The sequence below is a fragment of the Amblyomma americanum genome, chromosome 4 (genome assembly GCF_052857255.1).
Source record: "Amblyomma americanum isolate KBUSLIRL-KWMA chromosome 4, ASM5285725v1, whole genome shotgun sequence".
NCBI classification, from domain to species: domain Eukaryota; kingdom Metazoa; phylum Arthropoda; class Arachnida; order Ixodida; family Ixodidae; genus Amblyomma; species Amblyomma americanum.
In genome coordinates this window covers 206,039,775-206,058,432 of record NC_135500.1, presented here as the reverse complement: position 1 = coordinate 206,058,432, position 18,658 = coordinate 206,039,775, and the positions used below count along the sequence as shown (strand labels likewise).

At 49.5% G+C, this 18,658-nt stretch overlaps 2 protein-coding genes across 11 annotated transcripts in view; one reads left to right on the top strand and one right to left on the bottom strand.

Moving 5' to 3' along the window:
* Nucleotides 1-18,658, bottom strand: part of LOC144129167 (LETM1 domain-containing protein 1) — a 369,791-nt gene that overhangs the window by 128,300 nt on the left and 222,833 nt on the right. The window lies entirely within an intron of this gene.
* Nucleotides 1-18,658, top strand: part of LOC144129165 (histone-lysine N-methyltransferase eggless-like) — a 120,007-nt gene that overhangs the window by 43,727 nt on the left and 57,622 nt on the right. For 6 of the 10 annotated variants that reach the window (XM_077663126.1, XM_077663130.1, XM_077663128.1 and 3 more), the window contains exon 2: nt 6,061-6,210. The exons of 2 other annotated variants lie outside the window; for them this stretch is intronic. In XM_077663126.1, coding sequence (XP_077519252.1) covers nt 6,101-6,210 — 110 coding nt within the window. In that variant the 5' untranslated portion in view covers nt 6,061-6,100. Of the gene's footprint in view, nt 1-6,060; nt 6,211-18,034; nt 18,353-18,658 lie in introns of those variants that run through there. 2 more of the 10 variants (XM_077663133.1, XM_077663131.1) reach the window with 2 other exon arrangements.

Genomic DNA, 18,658 nt, shown 5'->3' with positions numbered 1-18,658 from the left:
CCTTGGAAGAGAAAAAGGCTTCGAGACAAGTTCCAAGAACAAGTGGTTCCTTCGGAAAATGACATCAAGATTGATTTCCTGCGCAATCTTTTGGCTTGGTTGGAGGAGTGGAAAGGGAAAAATTTGGACAGTGGCACGCTCACAAGAGAGACCCATGCCGCTATACGACCACACAACATATGCTTTTGTGGAGTTTACAAAGTACTGCTTCGAAGAGCTCGAGCTGTCGTATGTCCTGCTAGGAAAAATCCAAGCCGACAGTCTATAGGAGCGCTTCGGAAAGTACAGGATGCTAGCTGGATCCCAGTATCATGTGTGCCTGAGGCAAGTGTATGAATGCGAAAAGAAGCTAAGGCTACACTTTGCCAGCCATCTGTAAGGATGAGCAATGCGATGAGCTTCACTTGCGACCAGACTGTCCACGCCCTAGCCTAAATGTAGTGGTGACCGAAGATGCACTGTCGGAACTAAAAGACATCGTCCCGGTGCTGGTCTGTGTTGCAGGCTATGCAGTGTACGCAACACTTAAAAAGCTGAACTGCACGAAATGCAGGGATGCGCTCACCAAAAAAAGGATGACATCAGTATCCGACACGGATGGACGATACGACCTTGTGAAGCAACTAGACAGGGGCGGGCTTGTTTACCCAGCAACATTTGCCGTCAACGCTGTCGCACACAGCTACGTAGTTGTTAAGCAACTATGAACAAATAAGGACTTCGTCAATCTGCCGAACCAGCGTCATTCAGTCACGGACCTCAGGCTTGAACTGCTCGCCGGTGACGATTCCTCCGAGTTTGACACCTGCGAGGATGGCCACAAGTGCGAACTTGTGTTGAAACACCTGTTATGGTGTAGCGCCAACATTTTGCTGAAGGACTACTGTTGCAAGATGAATGACAAAATATTGGATGTCAACGCCAAGGCAAAAAAGAGAAAAGCTGGAACTCAACGGACTAAGGCAGCTGTTCCTTTTTAAAGAGCAACATGAGTGTTTTTTATGTCAACTTCTAAACCCACTTGCTATGTTGTAAATACGTAAACTGTGGCAATGTATGTATCTGTATCGAAACCGATCGTATTCATTTCAAATATAATCTTCGAACAAATACACGTGTCGCCAAAAAATATATATATGGACCTCCTGCATGTTTGTAAACAAACGAGGTGGCGCTGCAGTCGCTAGCGAGCTCGTGGTAGGCAAAAGGTCGGGAAGTGGCGTCGCGGATAGGTGTTGAGCGCGGGTTTTCAAGGCTTGTAGGCGCGTTTCCAGTTTCTGCGAATCATAGCAATGGTCGATGCTTCCAACTTAGTAATTTGTTGAAGTACACGAGCTCGCGTTGGCCACGTGCGGCCTATAAAGAGAAATAGTTTGCCACTGTATTGTATATATGGTTAGTATAGTAAACATGTAGAAAGCGTTCCTGCCGTTTATTTATGCGCCAGGCATTGAATAAAACAAGTTTTGACACTCTGCACTAGCCGGAATGATTTTACTTCGGGACAATAGTGAGGGGAAGTGCTGGCCTTGTTTCGTCGGAGCAGGCGTGCGCTCATCGTCTGCTGACATATGTACGTGTCGCGCTGTGCGAAAAGTGGGGACAGCGTCGTGTCCCTGATCTCCTGTCTCGCTTAGCGCTGTTTTTAGCCGCATGACCACGCACCAGCCAGGCCGACTTGTCCTCTTGTTAAGCTGGTCGATTTGGTGAAAAATTTTGTTTTCTAGAATTATTTCTTTCTTAGCCCTGAAGTCTAGTTTCGTGACGAAAAATTATAGCAAAATATGGAGTACAAATTTATAAATTACGCTTTTTAGAAGTGTGGTCGTCAAAAATTGTGAGGTAATTTCTTTGATTTCAGTGCCGCATTTCTTTGACCAAAGCGAAAGCGAAGATGCCATAAACTTTAAGGTTCGTTTTGTGACCTCTCACATTTTCTGCGACTGGATCGCTCACGTTCGTAATTCGCATGAAAATCAAATGATTCCATTTGTCGCAAACTATTCCTGAGACGTTGAGGAGCGTAATAAGCCTCTCGATTTTTTTCCCTACACGTGCAGTACTGTGTTTGTTATTTCTTGTAAGAAACGTTTTCATGTAACTATGCATGCATAAGTACTGATCATATAGAAAAAGAATTAATCGCGTCATCGTACAGAACAGGGCTTTATGTACATGCTGGCATAAAAAAACTGCGCACTGTCTACTCAATTATTTGAGACCTTGGGGGGACTTGACGACGGTGTTAATTATAATTACCCAGAACTGCACCAGGTATAGCTATAAATAAAAGGAATTACTGAAACTAGCGTAGGAATTTGATATTTGCACCAAGTTTAGTTACATATCACATGCATGAATAACGAAAACACTTTTCATTGCCGCGTCCCCTCTCAATCTCGCCACGTGTCTGTTAGTAGCACGCCTGCGGCTGCTTCTTTCCAAACAAGCTTCGCGATCATGTACTACCTCATGAAACATGACACATGCATGGTGCAATGAAAAAACATGGCGTTTAGCATACTTAAGGTACGCTATTCTAAGCACACCAACGTGACCGCGCAAGATTGACACAACTTACCAGACTTCTTTCTACTCGAATGAAATAATTACGTCGTCATATCAAGAAACAGTTTCAAGTAAATATTAAATGTCATAAAACGCGCCATTAAAACATGGTGTGCTATTAACAAAAAAACGCATTCCTTGGGGGCGAGTGAACCTGTCGGCGCCCCGTGCACTCCGGCTCAAGGTGATAAGTACGTGTGCAGCTGCATATGTCTTTTTTTTCCTTGAGCAATTATTAGCCTACTATCCTGAAGTTCAGGTGAATGAACGCAGTAACTTCCATGCTATTAAGTGCATTGAGTGGCAGTGCCTATCGAATCCCAGACTTCGCGCTTTACTACCGTGGCCCAATGCCTGTTGGCCAGTTTCCGAATGCGGCATTTATGCGCGAGAAACCTATCGAGGCTCATTTATTATTTTTTATGCTACTACGCGGATCCAGCAGTGACGCAGCTGGTCAATACATGCTGCTTCTGCAGTTCACAGGCTTGAAGCAGCTGCGGTAGGCACGGGCAAGCGGAACCTGTTTTGCCTACCATGCGAAAGTCGCTGCTAACATCAGCGCCACCGCATCTTCGTGACGTCGCGGGGTGAAGGAGGTCCATACGCAGTTGTGAAGCTATTCGAGAGTGTTTAATTTTTCATTATCGCTGCGCTCCATAAAACTAGGTGGAAAAGGAAAAAAGTTTTAAAACATTGGTAAATTTATTTCATGTAACGCATAAAAAAACTTTTGCTGAGAAAGAGGAGAAAGCGCAATGCAATAGAGTTGCTGACATCAATCCTTAAACAATCTTTGCGCAGGTGTTTCCGGCTAGTGCCTCTAAATAAATTGCGCGTAAAGTGGCTGCTCTTCATTCTAGCATTTTAAATAGAGAAAAAATGTGGATTGATAAATGGAAGCTTATTGCTGCTATAGTTGATTCGAGTCGCGCTTCCTTAAACTCCGCCATAAGTGGCGGCGACTCTCGGCCTCTTTTCGTGACGTCACGGAAGCGGCACTCAGGCCTTCTCAAATTCTCTAGAGGGTGTTGGCTCGGCCTGCTAGTGCAGCGCATGGTACCGGTCCTTCGCTATCGGATGCATCGTGCACTTCTCGTTGCGACAGCGCGGGTGTAGCAGCCCTCATGTGCGATGAGGAAAACCGGTTTCCGCGTGTACACACCGCTTGCGTACACGGGCCTACGGGAATCGTCGCTTCCGTGTCGTTCTCTGCAGTTGGCTTTTTCCTCTCACGTGCCCTTTTCCCGCGGTGACTTGTTGGTCAGCGGTAAACGTTCCTGGCGTTTCGATTCGGAGTTCCCGGGTTCGAACCCGACCGCGGCGGCTGCGTTTTTATGGAGGAAAAACGCTAAGGCGCCCGTGTGCTGTGCGATGTCAGTGCACGTTAAAGATCCCCAGGTGGTCGAAATTATTCTGGAGCCCCCCACTACGGCATCACTTTCTTCCTTTCTTCTTTCACTCCCTCCTTTATCCCTTCCCTTACGGCGCGGTTCAGGTGTCCAAAGATATATGAGACAGATACTGCGCCATTTCCTTTCCCCAAAAACCAATTATTATTATTATTATTATTACTATGGCGTTTCGATTAGATTGGGAGCATTGCACGAACTTGTGGTGGTTAATTTTGGAGGAATTCGTGTCATGCCATTTCTTTCGTGCAGTGGCGAGAACAGTTCGACTGACGTAAGTGTTAAAAAAAAAAGTGCACGACTCAGAAAAACGCGCCCTCTTGACTTTGCGACATTGTTTCGTGTCCCATTTGGTTAAAAGCAAAACAAAAAGTCTCTCCGAAGGGAAGTAGGGCTCGAAGACTGGGCCTTGGTGTACAAGGCCTCTCAGGAGACTAAGAAAACGAGTGCTTTGTTTTGTAGGAAACGGGATGAAAGTCAAACGTTTGTACAAATTTTATACAGGTTACTGTTACAATAAACTGTGACACGTCTCCAACCAAATACTTTGATTTAGAATTAGAACCAAACGTTTCGGAGCCGGCTCGCCTCCTTCTTCAGGGCTGACTGGGGGACTGTAGCTTGCGCCATTAAGTACGATGGAGGGGAGCAGGAGGCCCTAAGAAAGAAAGCGGTGATGCGAAAGGCGCGGGGAAGGGGGTGGGTGTTAGTCACTTGGTCGGACGTGGCGGAGCCAGGAACGTCGGGTGACGTGGCGCTATGTCCGCGGTCGGAATCGGTGATATCGTCCGTCGTGGGAATCGGCCGATGCCGTCCCGCTGACCGATCAGAGTTTGAAAAATGTCAAGTGGCTTTTGCCACCGGGATTTATCGGGGGGCCGCGAATCTGTGCGCACTAGGTCTGACAACCAGCCCACTCTTTCCGACGTTTCGGCTATGTTTATCTCTCACTGTGACCGATTTTCACGGCTGTACGGTTATTCGTATTAAGCCGTGGTTATTCCCCATTCATCTGCAAACACCTGCGATTTCCTTCCAGCCAGCCCAGGGGGTCCGATCAGCGGTGAGGGGGAGAGAATCGGTCAAGGGTCTCAGAATCAGTAGACACCACTGGCTTGGAGGTTGCTCGTATGAGCTCGTTCATTGTTCGTGCTAGGGGTGCGGAGGGGGAAGTTGGAGAGACGGGTCCAGTTGGGCTGAGGCAGCCCGCGGCGCGCCGACAAAAACTCGTCTCCTCCTCTTTCCTGCTTTCCAGCGTCGCCGCTGCTGTCGACCCGCGGACTGGACAACCAAGGAAGTTGTCCAGTGCCTCTCCCCTCGCGGGAATTAGCGGCGGCCCGCGAAGATGCGCGTGCCAACTCTGGCAACCACCGCTCTTGCCTGTGTTTCGGCTGCCGCATTTCGCTGAGTGGCGTTGAGGTGGCGCGCTGCTTTGACAAGCTGCACTGCGTTCGTTGCCATGACAAAGCGATCGACTTGGCTAGCAAGACGGCCCAGGCCATTGAGGAATTGGACAAAGGGCCGCACCTGCACCATTCAATCGCAGTCATGGGTCGGGAGGAAAAACCATTTTGGCCAGCGTTGCCAAACACTTTAAAATAATCTGGCAACAGTGGCACACCCGGCGCGTCGTCTGCTCTTTTGGTCCGTCGCATCCGCTTGACGTCATCGGATCGCAGGCCAGTTTTTAGTGGCGCATGAACACGTGATGCGCGGGCCGCGGGCGAGCGGACTGTCGTGTGAATCGGCAGCGTCGAGATCACAGACAAGTTTGTAGTGACGTGTGAACACGTGACGCGCGGCCGGTGGACCGAAGGTCCGTCCTGTGTATCGTCGGGGAAATGCGGAGGAGAAAGCCTGCGTGTATACAAATTCCCCCCCCCCCCCCCCCCCCCTCACACCATCACTGGACTCCATCAGGCTGGTTCAGCCGGCCAGTGCTCCTTTTTTTTTTTGCCGATCATGATACTGTTTAGTTGCCGGCATCGAGCTTTTGTGCGTGTTTGTAGTAAGTGCCAACGTGCAGGGCTTACTTGCATCGTCACTTAGCGCTGGAATCGCTTATCTTTTGTGGCCGCAGGCTTTCGTAGCCCTTCTCCTCGGGCGCCGCAGTCCGGAACATGCCAAAGTTCGGGTCCCCGCTAAGCAGTCCCGAAAGCTGTTGCGCCACCCTGATGGACGAGGAGAGCACGCTCTGCGGTGGCAGGTGGGAGGCGATCCTTTCCCAGAGGTAAGGCGCTCAAAGGCCAAGCTGCTTTGCGTGTTTCGTGCTAGTTTAAGAGGGCCTCCCAGCTACGAGGCAACTGAGATTTGAACTTTTTCTGTACAAAGATGGCAGCACTTAAGTACGACAAAAAGGAGGGAACTTCTATTTCCCCTCCAGGTGTGTAAATTCTACCGCGACACCTTCCTTGACCGCGACACGAAAGTATTAGTTCTTCCGCGAACAAAAAGTAGGGCAGAGAACTTTCTGTGTAGGTATATATCCTGGCAAAGTTGGGAGAGGGAAGCACAAAAGAATAACCCCTTTCAAGGGGTGGTGGTCAGAGAATGGACTTTTTTCCAGTAACCCACCACTCAGCTGCCACAAGGAAAAGTACGTTTTCCGGTTTGGATCTCCCTAAGCTCCCTTGATATTTCTGCGAAAATTCATTTACAATGGTAGGGTGGGGTATACAGCTGTATACCCCATCGCCTATCCAGAACAGATAAATGTGAGTCATCTTTTGAAGCACCTTGGGAACACCTACACACCTGTGTAGGTGTTGTGTAGGTGTTTCCAAGGGCAAGCCCTGCAAGACCTCAAGACAGACACCAACATAGTGATCCTCCCAGCGGACAAGAGCAACACAACAGTCGTTCTGGACAGACGGGACTACGAAGAGAAAATATCCACCTTACTCAGCAGTCAAGAATATGAAAAATTTAAGGATTCCACAACCACTACCCAATCAAGGCTAAACAAAACATTGAAAGAAGTATTTCAAAAACACCCTACCTTCCGAAACCTCTACCTTCAGTAATTGAGCACCAACGGATCGGCTCCAGCATTCTACGGCCTGCCCAAAGTCCACAAAACCGGGATCCCTTTGCGCCCGATTGTCGACTTCCGGTGTTCCCCTCTTCGCTCGTTGTCAGAATACCTTCGCAAACTAATATCCCCAATCGCAGAAAAAACAGCGACCCATATCCGTCATTCCAGTCACTTCATCGAACTGGTGTCCCAAGCCACCCTTGAGGCCGACGAATGCCTTGTCTCCTTCGACGTGGTGTCCCTTTTCACAAACATCCCCGTGAAGCTTGCGGTGACCGCTACTCGAGACGCCCTGCAACGCGACGACACACTCAGCGCACGAACCCCGCTGACTGTAAATGATATGTGCCGCCTCCTGGAGTTGTGCCTATCAAACAAATACTTCTCTTCAAACGGGGAATTTTACCGACAAGTGAAAGGAACACCAATGGGAGCGTCCATCTCTGTCGTTATGGCCAATTTAACCATGGAACACATCGAACAACGAGCCCTCAACTCATTCCACCCGAAACCAAAGATTTTCCTCAGGTATGTAGACGACTGCTTCGCCGTCATCAAAAGATGTGACTCAAAATTTCCTTCGTCATTTAAACTCCGTAGAACCTGACATTTAGTTCACGCTAGAGGTGGAACAAGAAAACTCCCTGCCGTTTTTGGACGCCCTCGTGTCCCGTATACTCGGTATCCCGCAAACCAACTCACTCAGGCCGGTATCTCCACTTCTCTTCAAACCACCCGACAGTCCATAAAGAAAGCATCAGTGGTGAAGACGCTGTTCAGAAGAGTTGAGACACACTGCAGCACAGAACTTGACAGAAAAAAAGAACAACGCACGGTATTCAAAGAACTCATCATGAACGGCTACCCAAAAGACTTCAAAAAACCATTCGACGTCAAAAACACAACATTCGTCAGGAAATCAACGCACAAAGACCAACGCCACCACCAAAATACGTCACTTTACCTTATGTCGGAGGTGTCAGCGAAACAATTGCCCGAATCCTGCAAAAATCGGCTCTCCAGGTTGCGCACAAGCCCACAAACACTGTTGCGCTTTGCCTACCTGTTCCCAAAGACCGGCCGCCGAGAGAAAGAGCCCAAGGCATTGTCTACAAAATTCCATGCGCCGACTGCGCCGCTACATCGGCGAAACCAAAAATTTCAAGGAAAGAATTCGGCAACATAAAAACGACGTCCGCAAATTCGCAAGAGAGCGCGATCCAGTAGCCGAAGATTCCGAGGACTCCGACCATAGAACCAACTTCGAAGAAACCCGCATTCTCGGAACCAAACAAATTACCACAAAAGGCTCCTTCTGGAATCCTGGCATATCCAAACCACCCCGAACAATATCAACCGCGCAAAAGGAAAACCTGCCCCCAGTATATGCCCAGGGACTTCGCTCTTCAACTCAACTAAAAAAAGTCGCCATTCACCACCTCCCTGCAGTGCGCCAGCGTCACTAACAGCCTAACACCCCTCCCCCGCGCCTTTCGCGTCACAGCTGCCATTCCTTGGACCCCCCCCCCCCCCGTTCTCCCCTCCATGCTTAAAAGACACTTAGCTACTGTCCTCAGTCACCCCTGATGAAGGAGCCGAGTAGGCTTCGAAACGTTGGGTTAAAGTTAGAATTTTTGGTTGGAGATGTGCAGTATTATAAACCTACGCACCTACAAGCACATCAGGTCAAGGTCGAGTTGAGTCAACCTGCCCGTTGCGGCGGAGGGGAGCCGGGAAAAATGTCCCAATAAAAAACGTCCCGATTTGCGAAGTAGGAAAAAAATGTCCCCAACGGGTGACATCAAACGTATCGTAAGGCGCCGTAATTTGAGCATCCGGCCGCCTCGCATGTGTACATGCTTGAGAGTCTCGCATGAGGCGGATACAGTTGTTTGCTGGTGGAACGAGTCACTGACCCGGAAAAGCAACGCAAGTGTGGCAGTGGTTTATCACTCAATTAACGCTTGGAAGGTTTGCCATAACGAGAAGGACATCTCGATACACTGACTAAATACAAGCAAATGTCGCGGACTGCAGAATGCAAGTGTAAAAATATATATCTATCATCAGATCATAACGAAGGCACTTGACATCATGACCGGACGTTTGTTGCTGGGCATCGTGGTTGTAGGCACAAGGACGGCGCGTCTCCTCTACTCTATCGTCGAGCTATCACACGACGCCGACGCAATATTTGTTGGGTGGTATAGTTCAGCGCCTGTGCACTGCACCTGGAGACAGCAGCTCTGACTGCATTTCTTCTTGGCAAGCTACAACGATTACAGGTGTCGGCACAGAAGCGACTAAACAACGAACAGATACGGGGGGGGGGGGGCGTCCATGAAGAACAATGGTGGTGGCGAAAGGGAAGTGGTACAGAGCAAGTGCGTCTCTGGATCGTTCGGCGCTTCTTCGAGGTCACCTGCAGGAGTGTTTTTTCCTTTGCATGACCTGGACTCCATGACCATGGCGCGGTCTGGTACTACAAAATACTTCGTGCTTACATCTATTCTCAAATCCAAAGAAGAGTCGAATAATGAGTTGAATTTTCTGTCAGGTGGGTTGATAATAATAATAATTGGTTTTGGGGGAAAGGAAATGGCGCAGTATCTGTCTCATATATCGTTGGACACCTGAACCGCGCCGTAAGGGAAGGGATAAAGGAGGGAGTGAAATAAGAAAGGAAGAAAGAGGTGCCGTAGTGGAGGGCTCCGGAATAATTTCGACCACCTGGGGATCTTTAACGTGCACTGACATCGCACAGCACACGGGCGCCTTAGCGTTTTTCCTCCATAAAAACGCAGCCGCCGCGGTCGGGTTCGAACCCGGGAACTCCGGATCAGTAGTCGAGCGCCCTAACCACTGAGCCACCGCGGCGGGGTTCAGGTGGGTTCCGGAAGAAGTTTTTTTCTTCACTTGGGGGCATTTTTTCCAAGACGGTGCTTCCTCAGGGGACCTTTTTTCTAGGGACCTTTTTTCCGGGGGCGTTTTTTTTCTGGGGGGCGTTTCTTCCTACACCCGCGGCGGAGTTGACTGGACCCGACCCATCGACTCCCAGCTCGGCGCGCATTTACATGAACCCAGTACCGGTTTTTCGGCCCGATAACTCAACAACCAGGCACTGTTGGGTTCATGTAAGCGCCGCTATTGGCTGGAAGGCCTCCTATGAGGAATATTTGCAGCTGCATTCTTGACTTGTATCGCCACCTGGGTTACTGCCCCCCAGCGCTGGGCAAGGAACAGTGCTGTTCTCCCCCGCTGTCCTGAATAGGCAGCCCCCTTCCTGTGTTTTGGCATTAATAATGCCTTATTGTGTGGCTGCTGGGAGGGATAGGGGGAGCGATTTTGGGTGTGGCCTTGCATCCCACTTCCTTTCCGCACCACAAGCTCGAGCAAAAAAAAAAGCAGAAATCCTGTCCGAATACAGCCCAGACAAAAAAAAAAGGAAAGAAAGAGCTCAAGTCCATCCAAGTTCTGAGTAAAAACCTGCGCGCACGAACACAGACTACCAAGAGGTTGGTGGTAGAGTGTAGTAGCGACAAAATATCCTGACGCCAGATGGAGCAACGTCGCGCTACTTAAATTTGGCGCGAATTTCAAATCCCCGCAAAATATACATTCACAACTTTCAGAGCCCGTAAAACGCAAACACTAAACTCGATATGGATTAAAATTACGGCTTGACAATCAAGAAAGAGGGAGGAAATGTTGCGGACGAAATTCTTATATCTGGCTTAGTTTTTTCACGAGATGACATTAAAGACCCACATAATAATAATAATAATAATAATAATTGGTTTTTGGTGGAAAGGAAATGGCGCAGTATCTGTCTCATATATCGTTGGACACCTGAACCGCGCCGTAAGGGAAGGGATAAAGGAGGGAGTGAAAGAAGAGAGGAACAAATAGGTCCGTAGTGGAGGGCTCCGGAATAATTTCGACCACCTGGGGATCTTTAACGTGCAGTGACATCGCACAGCACACGGGCGCCTCAGCGTTTTTCCTCCATAAAAACGCAGCCGCCGCGGTCGGGTTCGAACCCGGGAACTCCGGATCAGTAGTCGAGCGCCCTAACCACTGAGCCACCGCGGCGGGGCAGACCCACATATCAAAAAGTGCTATTTTCCTGGTATTTACCTCTGATTTGTAAAAAAAAATATTAAACTTAATTTATCTGTCCGCAACATTTCCTCTATTCACTAGAGAAGAAATGCTGCCACAGACCTCATGAAAATCGAGTCATTTTTAGACACGCTACAGCTTCTGAAAGTTCCCGTGTATTTCCTATGGACACTGTCACAGGTCAACCCTCTTAACGCCGATGCGTTCGTGAGCGTCGAGAGCATATGATTGCATGTGATCGGCACTGCTGTGGAAAAAAAAAAAGGCGCAGTCCTTGTGGAGCGACGCTTTTACCGTTCGTTACTGATAATAGCTGTTCAAACACACGTATACGCATGCGCGCACACACAGTCCACTTTTAATGACTCCAGTGCGTATACTGGATGACTGCAAAATAAACGGCGCATAACGGGTTCCTTAGGCAGTTGGGAGCACTTCCAGATGAACTTCTTTCTGCTCTTTCCGGAGCAAGGCTATTCCAATGGCAGATTGAGGAGCAGTCGCCGAGCCAATATGGTTTCGCGGAGCAGCACCGAAATTGGCGGATTCGACCGGAAGTCTGCCGCTCCATAGCAGACGACGCGGGAGGGAGCGCAAGGAATGTTGGGTACTTTCTGTGCAACGCTAAGCGACTAGAGAGTGACCGTAAGCCCTGCCTGTTGCTGCACGGAATTAAAACAGGCGGCGAAGCTGTTCCCGTACACAGAAACGTGCGTCGTTCGAATTTATTTATTTATTATAGATACCTCAAGGGCCCTTGAGGGCTTTACATGAGGGCTTTAATGTTGTGCCCGCGGCGATCGAGCGGCCGTGGATGTGGTGTTGGAGGGAGCAGAAATGCCCAGGCAGGCAGCGCACTTTCAGTGTTACGTTTAAGCATCCCGTGTTCCTGATTTGACGGGGGCGCGGATAGTGCGCTAATCGATAGTGCGCTGGGAAGTGTCTCTAGACTAGGGATAGTATTAGAAAGGAAATGACTCTGGCAGCCGATGGCAGCGCTTTCCTTGACCCGTGGTACAAAAATGTTATTCGCCATCTTGCCAGGGGTGTATTTATGGATAAATTTTGCATATGAAAATCACGCAACCACCTCGCTTTTTTTTGTGAAAGAAGTCCCAGAAATAAGTTATTCAAATGGGACCGCCCCCTGCCAGGGTGGCCCATAAATCCGCCCCTGTATCTTCCTTGCTATTGCCAATATTGATGTTAGCTGAGGCTGAGTTCAGTCTATGCGCGCATGCAGCTTTTTCGGCAAGTAACTGACAACTGCTTAAATTCGGCAATTAACTTCCCCGGCTAAATGTGCGAACATGCTATCGCTAGTTGCGTAAAACATTTGGAGAAGAGCTGTCGGTTGCGGGAAGGGAGAGCAGTTTCTTGCAAATCGATTTCCGAATAGCTTTTGTGTGCGCGCCGCCTAGTGTTTGTGCCGCGCAGAGAGCGCCGAGGCACGAGAAACATTTACCCCCCCCCCCCCCCCCCCCCTCCCCCGCTTCGCGCAACGAAATCGTGGTCTGTTCGGTGCGTTGTTTTCCAATATGGCGTTTTGCCTTCGGAGGGCAACCAGTCATATGTGCGCGACCGAGGCTTAGGCTGCTGAGAGAAGGTTCGTGATTCCTTCTTATTTATTTTCGTACTGAAGAGATTACACCGGATCGACCGATTTAATCGCGAGTTACAGTATGCCACAACTTCCGCAGGTCCCTTCTGATAGTCATGCTTACCTAGCGGATTGCAATGTGCCCCAACTACCGAGGGATGGTTGTGCAAGGACATTGCTCGACACTGGGCTCGGGTGCTAGCTGTTTAGCCTTGTTCCCAGTAAAAAAAAATGCTGGCGGTTTTGCATTGCTGAGCACAGAATTTTGAGGACGCTTAAGATTCGCCTTTAAGAGCAGGACGCGACAGCGTGATGCAGCGTTGCCAAGAAATCCACGGAACGCCATCGTCCTTCGGTGCGACACCATGTCCGGGCAATTTAAGGAAAGGAAACATATCTTAGTGGACACCCAAACCGCGCCGCGCCGTAAGGCAAGGAAAATTAAATATGTTTTTTGGAAAGGAAAGGACGCCTGTCTTACATATCTCGGCGGACACCCGAACCGGGCCGTAAGGGAAGGAAATTGAAATAAAAATACGCTTTAAGGAAAGGAAATGACGCCTGTTTCACAATTCTCGCTGGACACCTGTACCGCGCCGTAAGACGGATAATCCCTTCCTTTACGGCGTGGTTTAAGTGTCCACCGAGATGCGCCATTTTTCGCTCACGGCCAAAGACGCCGACGACGCCGGTTTTTCTGCGACACGAGCTCCTTAACGCTGTCGCGTTAAAATATTGTGCGAAAGTATTTTTTTTTGCTCGTGAACACCACCGCCACGAACCTGAAAGCGCGATTCAGGTATCCCCTGACCAAGGGAGCCAGTTATGCGCCTTTCCTTTCCTCAATATCAACAGCGACTTCTAAACGTTGACTCAATGCCAACGCCCCTTAACCCACTGAACGCCGGCGGCCTATTGTACCAGTGCCGCGTTTCTGGCAAAATGTCAACCTAAACGAAAGCAGCGCGCATATCTCTGTCACTGCCGCCACGTTGGTCAAAGCGCGATTGAGGTGTCCACTGACCTGGGGAGCCAGTTAACGCGCGTTTCCTTTACTTTCGTAACTTTTTGCACGGATGGAAGTTGATGAGACGACGACGTGCAATACACACCACGAGAGTGTGGCAGTTTAGCACGGGGCGCAACCGAAAAACGCTAAGGCGCCCGTGTGCTGTGCGATGTCAGTGCACGTTAAAGATCCCCAGGTGGTCGAAATTATTCCGGAGCCCTCCACTACGGCACCTCTCTCTTCCTTTCTTCTTTCACTTCCTTTAGCCCTTCCCTTACGGCGCGGTTCAGGTGTCCAACGATATATGAGACAGATACTGCGCCCTTTCCTTTCCCCCCAAACCAATTAAATATTATTATTATTATTATTATTATTATTATTGACCGGTTGCGGCGATAGGATATAGCGCTCTCGTGCAGTGGCCAGCGAAGCTGCTCAGTTCGCCCCGCCGTGGGTTCGAATCCCAGTTGCTGCGGCAATATTTATTTCTCCACTTATCATAGAGGCTTCAGAAAAGCATCGGCTTTTTCAGGATTAGTGAACTAGTGTTCTCGCGCTAATAAACCTCGACGACCTTCATCCATCAGGACCACATTTAAAAGTAGCGATGAAAAAAAGAGGACAGTCATCAGTCCCAACTGTCTTCCGCGGCAGTCGCGCGTGGAACGAACCAACTAAACAAACAAACAAACTGTAATGGTCCAGAAGCGAGCAAAAACTATCCCAGAATTCTCCCCCTTCGGGGCGTGCACACATGGCCACGCCCACTCGGACCACGTGGCTTCACGGGGGTCCTTCGATTCCTTGAGGGAACTCTGAAGGCTGGAGCAGCGGAATCGGTTGATGCTCTCAATTGTAGTGAATCGGCGGAAAGCCTGAACCTCGCCGCGGCGTCATCAACTGCATCCGTTGAAGTCCACTTGTGACGAACATGGCTGTCACGCGGCATTCGTTCCTTATGCACCGAAGGTTGCACTAAATGGACTAATAAAGAAACGGAGAGGACACTTAGGCTTCGCCTTCAAGGTGTGACGCGATAGCGTAGTGGGTTATGCTTTCCATTCTGAGCAGTTTGACACCTCGAAAGCATTGTTCATTTTTTCAATTTCGAAGGTTGCGGACGATGACCGCCAGCCCGCCGCGGCGCTCACAACGCCGAAGAGCCACCGGAAATGAGGCCCTTTTGTTCCCTTACATTGTCACGGCGATTGGGGAAGATAACGGCCGCTTGCGCGTTGCAGCCACGTCGGAGTCTTCGGAAAGGGGTCCGGTTGTGCTCGAACTTCAGGCCTCCGTTCTCTCGGGTCCCACACTCCGAACGCGCAAAGCTCGCCAATTGGAAACAGCCGACACCCGGGTTCTCTCCGTGTGGTCCTTGACTGCAGGCCTGGGAGCAATCATCATTGAGTTGCTCGGAGCCACACAGCAGAAACAAATGTTCTGGCTGCCAACAGGCGAGACTTGCTGTCGCCGGCCTTAACAAAGTGCGAAAGGATGTATTTCGCCGTCTCCATCAGTGCGTAATGGATCCAGAACACACCGCTATAGCAATGCCCTCTTAATCTGCTTTAAGCGGTCCCAAAATTTTATAGTGCGCTGTCACTATACCGATTTCGCCGATCTGTGCCTTCAGCCTAACCTTGACACCCAAGTATCGAACCGGAAGCGGAATGAAACGCGACATGCTAGCGCACGTACGGCGCATTTGGCCAATTAAGCTTAATCGGCTGAATTATTTTTTGTTGCACCCGCAGAACTCTGTTCTATGCGATGACATCGTTGCTTTTCCGTTGTGAGGAATTGCAGATTTTCGATGTGATGACATCATGTTCACATTTTAGACACGCCTATGCCAACTGCTTTGTAAAAGATGAAAACAAAAAAAAATGTGTCGTAGAGAAAAAAAAATCTAAGGATGTTATTGCGCGTAGCATATATTCCAAAATGTGGCGAGTACCAGTTTTCTACCACAGATTGTCTAGTCCGCAGGCATTTCTCAAGGTGTAGGAGAGGAAAAAAAAATTAATTGAAGAGAGTTTTATAGCTATAATGCCGAAATTGTGTGCATTTGAGTTTGAAAGCATTTTTAACGTGCTGAAGAGGCTTCATCAAAATTCATTAAAAAAATAAAAAGGCTTGTGTTGAATGCCGCGTTCCCCTTAATAAATAAAGTCTTTCGAGCTTGTACAGAAAGGTGGAAGGCCACGCGTGGCATTTGAGCTACTGTGTTCGCGAGTCTATGCAAATTATATGCGTTCTTCATGTGAAATTGTGTGACATATCTCGGAATGTTTTGTCGTCTTCAGTTATACAGTATAAAACTTGGAATTGAAGACCCGTGAGGTAAAGAGTATATACTCTTTGCCAATAACAACAAAATTTAATGGCGCTGCACTCATACTTTTGCCAGCTTAATGCCTCTGAATGCTTTATTGCTTCGAAATGGCCGTGATTGGAAACTTAAGCGCACCAGACTACTCCTGGATCGGCGTTCCTGTGCTCCAAAGTGTTCCGAATTGCTAGTTTCAGTGCTCCAAAAATTGCTCCAAATTGCATTATATCAGTGGCAGCATCGCTGCATTCACTGAACTCAGGATCTTCACGCAACTCGCGAGATATGTGTTCCTGTACACCAGCGAGTCATATGTCGATGCGGTGGCGTTGTTGAGGGCCCGCTCCGACGGCCTAAACATATTCCCGCCACGTGAAATATATCGCGACGACAGCTACGCCTGTTGGCGAGTCTGTGCCCCAGGGGTAAGCAGAGACGTCGTGGGAAAGATCTCGTAATTGCACCTTCACCCCCCCCCCCCTCGGGAAAAAAAAAAGGATTGCCCACATTGCATACGTGTTAGTCCATGAGAAAGATGACTGAGCAGGTTCCCATTCGCCGTCTGAAACCACATATATAGAGATGAATATCGTGACACTTTTCGTTCTTTGACTGCAGTGTGCACTTATCCTTACTGCACCTGAAGTATGAAATAAGTAAATCGTTGGGACAAGGCGTCGAGCTGTGCTTGTTCCATATTTAGTGAGTGTGATATTGCTTTTTAATGACCCTTTTGATAGCCCATCGTATTTGAGCCTACGACAAGGTATGGGGCGGGCCTGGAGCTTTGCTGTCGGCGTCGACTGTGGTGCAGGTAGAATACCAGTCGGCCGCGTCTAGACATGCCGGTGTACAATCCCTCCCATCTTTGTTAAGGTATTCAACACGTGTGCTTAACACGGATAGATGTTTGTTTATGGTGGCTTTTAGCAGCTTCGACCTCGGGTAACGCGCCGGGCTTATACCGCATTTCGGCTACATGTTGTCTCCTGCTCGACATTTAGAAGTCTTCATCACACGACCTTACTGTGCATATTCGCAGATCTATGGCGTCAGAGTGGCCTTTTTGGCTTCTTCGCTGGCGGTATTGATGAAGTAGACCCCTGTATTGTTTTCGTGTAGCTGCCCCAGCATACAAGTCGATGCATGGATTGTCTCGGGTACTTACAGCGTTGAGCACTGTTGGCTGTCTGTCCTACACATTGCGGGTGCGTTACATCTGCATGTGTAATCGGAAAACTGGATACCGAACGCAGCTATCTTATCTGGAGTTGTTGGTGTGATGGGCGTTCCCTCTGCAGCGGTGGGCAGCACTCTTTTCGGACATGCAGTCGGTTGCAAAAGTCTACGGAACGTGCCGATGGTCGCAAACAAACGCGAATTTTTCTGGTGACACGCCAATCTTGACTATCTGTACGTGTGGGCGTGGACTTGTATACATCGCTACTTTTAGTTAGGCTGGGCGATTGCTGAGTGAATTTTAGGGCTCTTGGATGAACGAGAACTCATTTGAGGCGGCGCAGCGTCATGCGACCTTGTTCTGACCTTGCATCCTGACACATTAGCGCTTTTAGTTGGCCTGTTTTCCCAAAAATTTGCTTCCATCGTCACTTCATTCGGGCCAGTTGTGATGATATAATCGTTGGTCCTTATTCTAGAGTCTTGAGCTGTCTGTCGGAGTTCACCGTTTCATCATTTCCTGTCTTGCATTCCAGCGAGTGTGTTAAATATTTGAGTCCACGCTCCGTTAGAAGCTTATGTAGCGTCCAGCGGCGAACACGTACGGACACTTCGTTCGGTGCCCAAGCAGTAACCGCATTGGTCGGAGCTAGCGCACCCGTCATAGGCACCCGAAGTGCGCGTTAACGTTTCCGGCTGCCGCGCCGCCTCGCACTGAGCGCCTGCGCGTTAGAAAGTAGTCCGGCCGCTTAAGAGAGAGGAGGAAGGCAGCGACGCTGCACATGGCTCATTCACCCGGTGTGTAGCAATGGCGGCCGCCATTAGTGCGCGTTTGTCGCTGTGAGATGCGCACAGGCGTAGTGCTAGATTACCAGTTTATTCTCGCACGTTTCGGTGATATTGTTTTCACGCCTCAAGCAGCCAGCGGCGACTTTTATGTCAGAGAGACCGCCTTGTCGGCTTTGTGAGCTGCAGCGTGTAAAAAGAAGCAACGAGCGACCTTCCGTCAATGCCTGCGGGGCGACCGGCCTCCCTTCCCTGCTGCTGGGGACGACACGCCGCGCTGAGTCGACGCTCGTGACGCCATCCTTGGACGGTGAGGCGAACTACGCCGGCGGAAAACCGGCTACGTTGCGCTCCGGGTTTTTTCCTCTCGCGCTCCTCTTTGCGTTGTGGGAGGAGCCCGCGGGCGGAAGTGGAGTCGGCTGCGCCGTGGCTGAACGTTGGCGGGGGACGTTTGTTGTTCCTGTCCCCTCTGAGTGTCCCGCGATTCCCCTTCCAACATTGTTTTGAAGCGGAAAGCTTCACTACGCGGGTCAGAGCCGAGCTAGGGTGGCTGGAATGGGGAGGTGTGAATAACGCGGCGCTTTTCTGCGCACCTATGATAGGGAGAAAGTGGCGC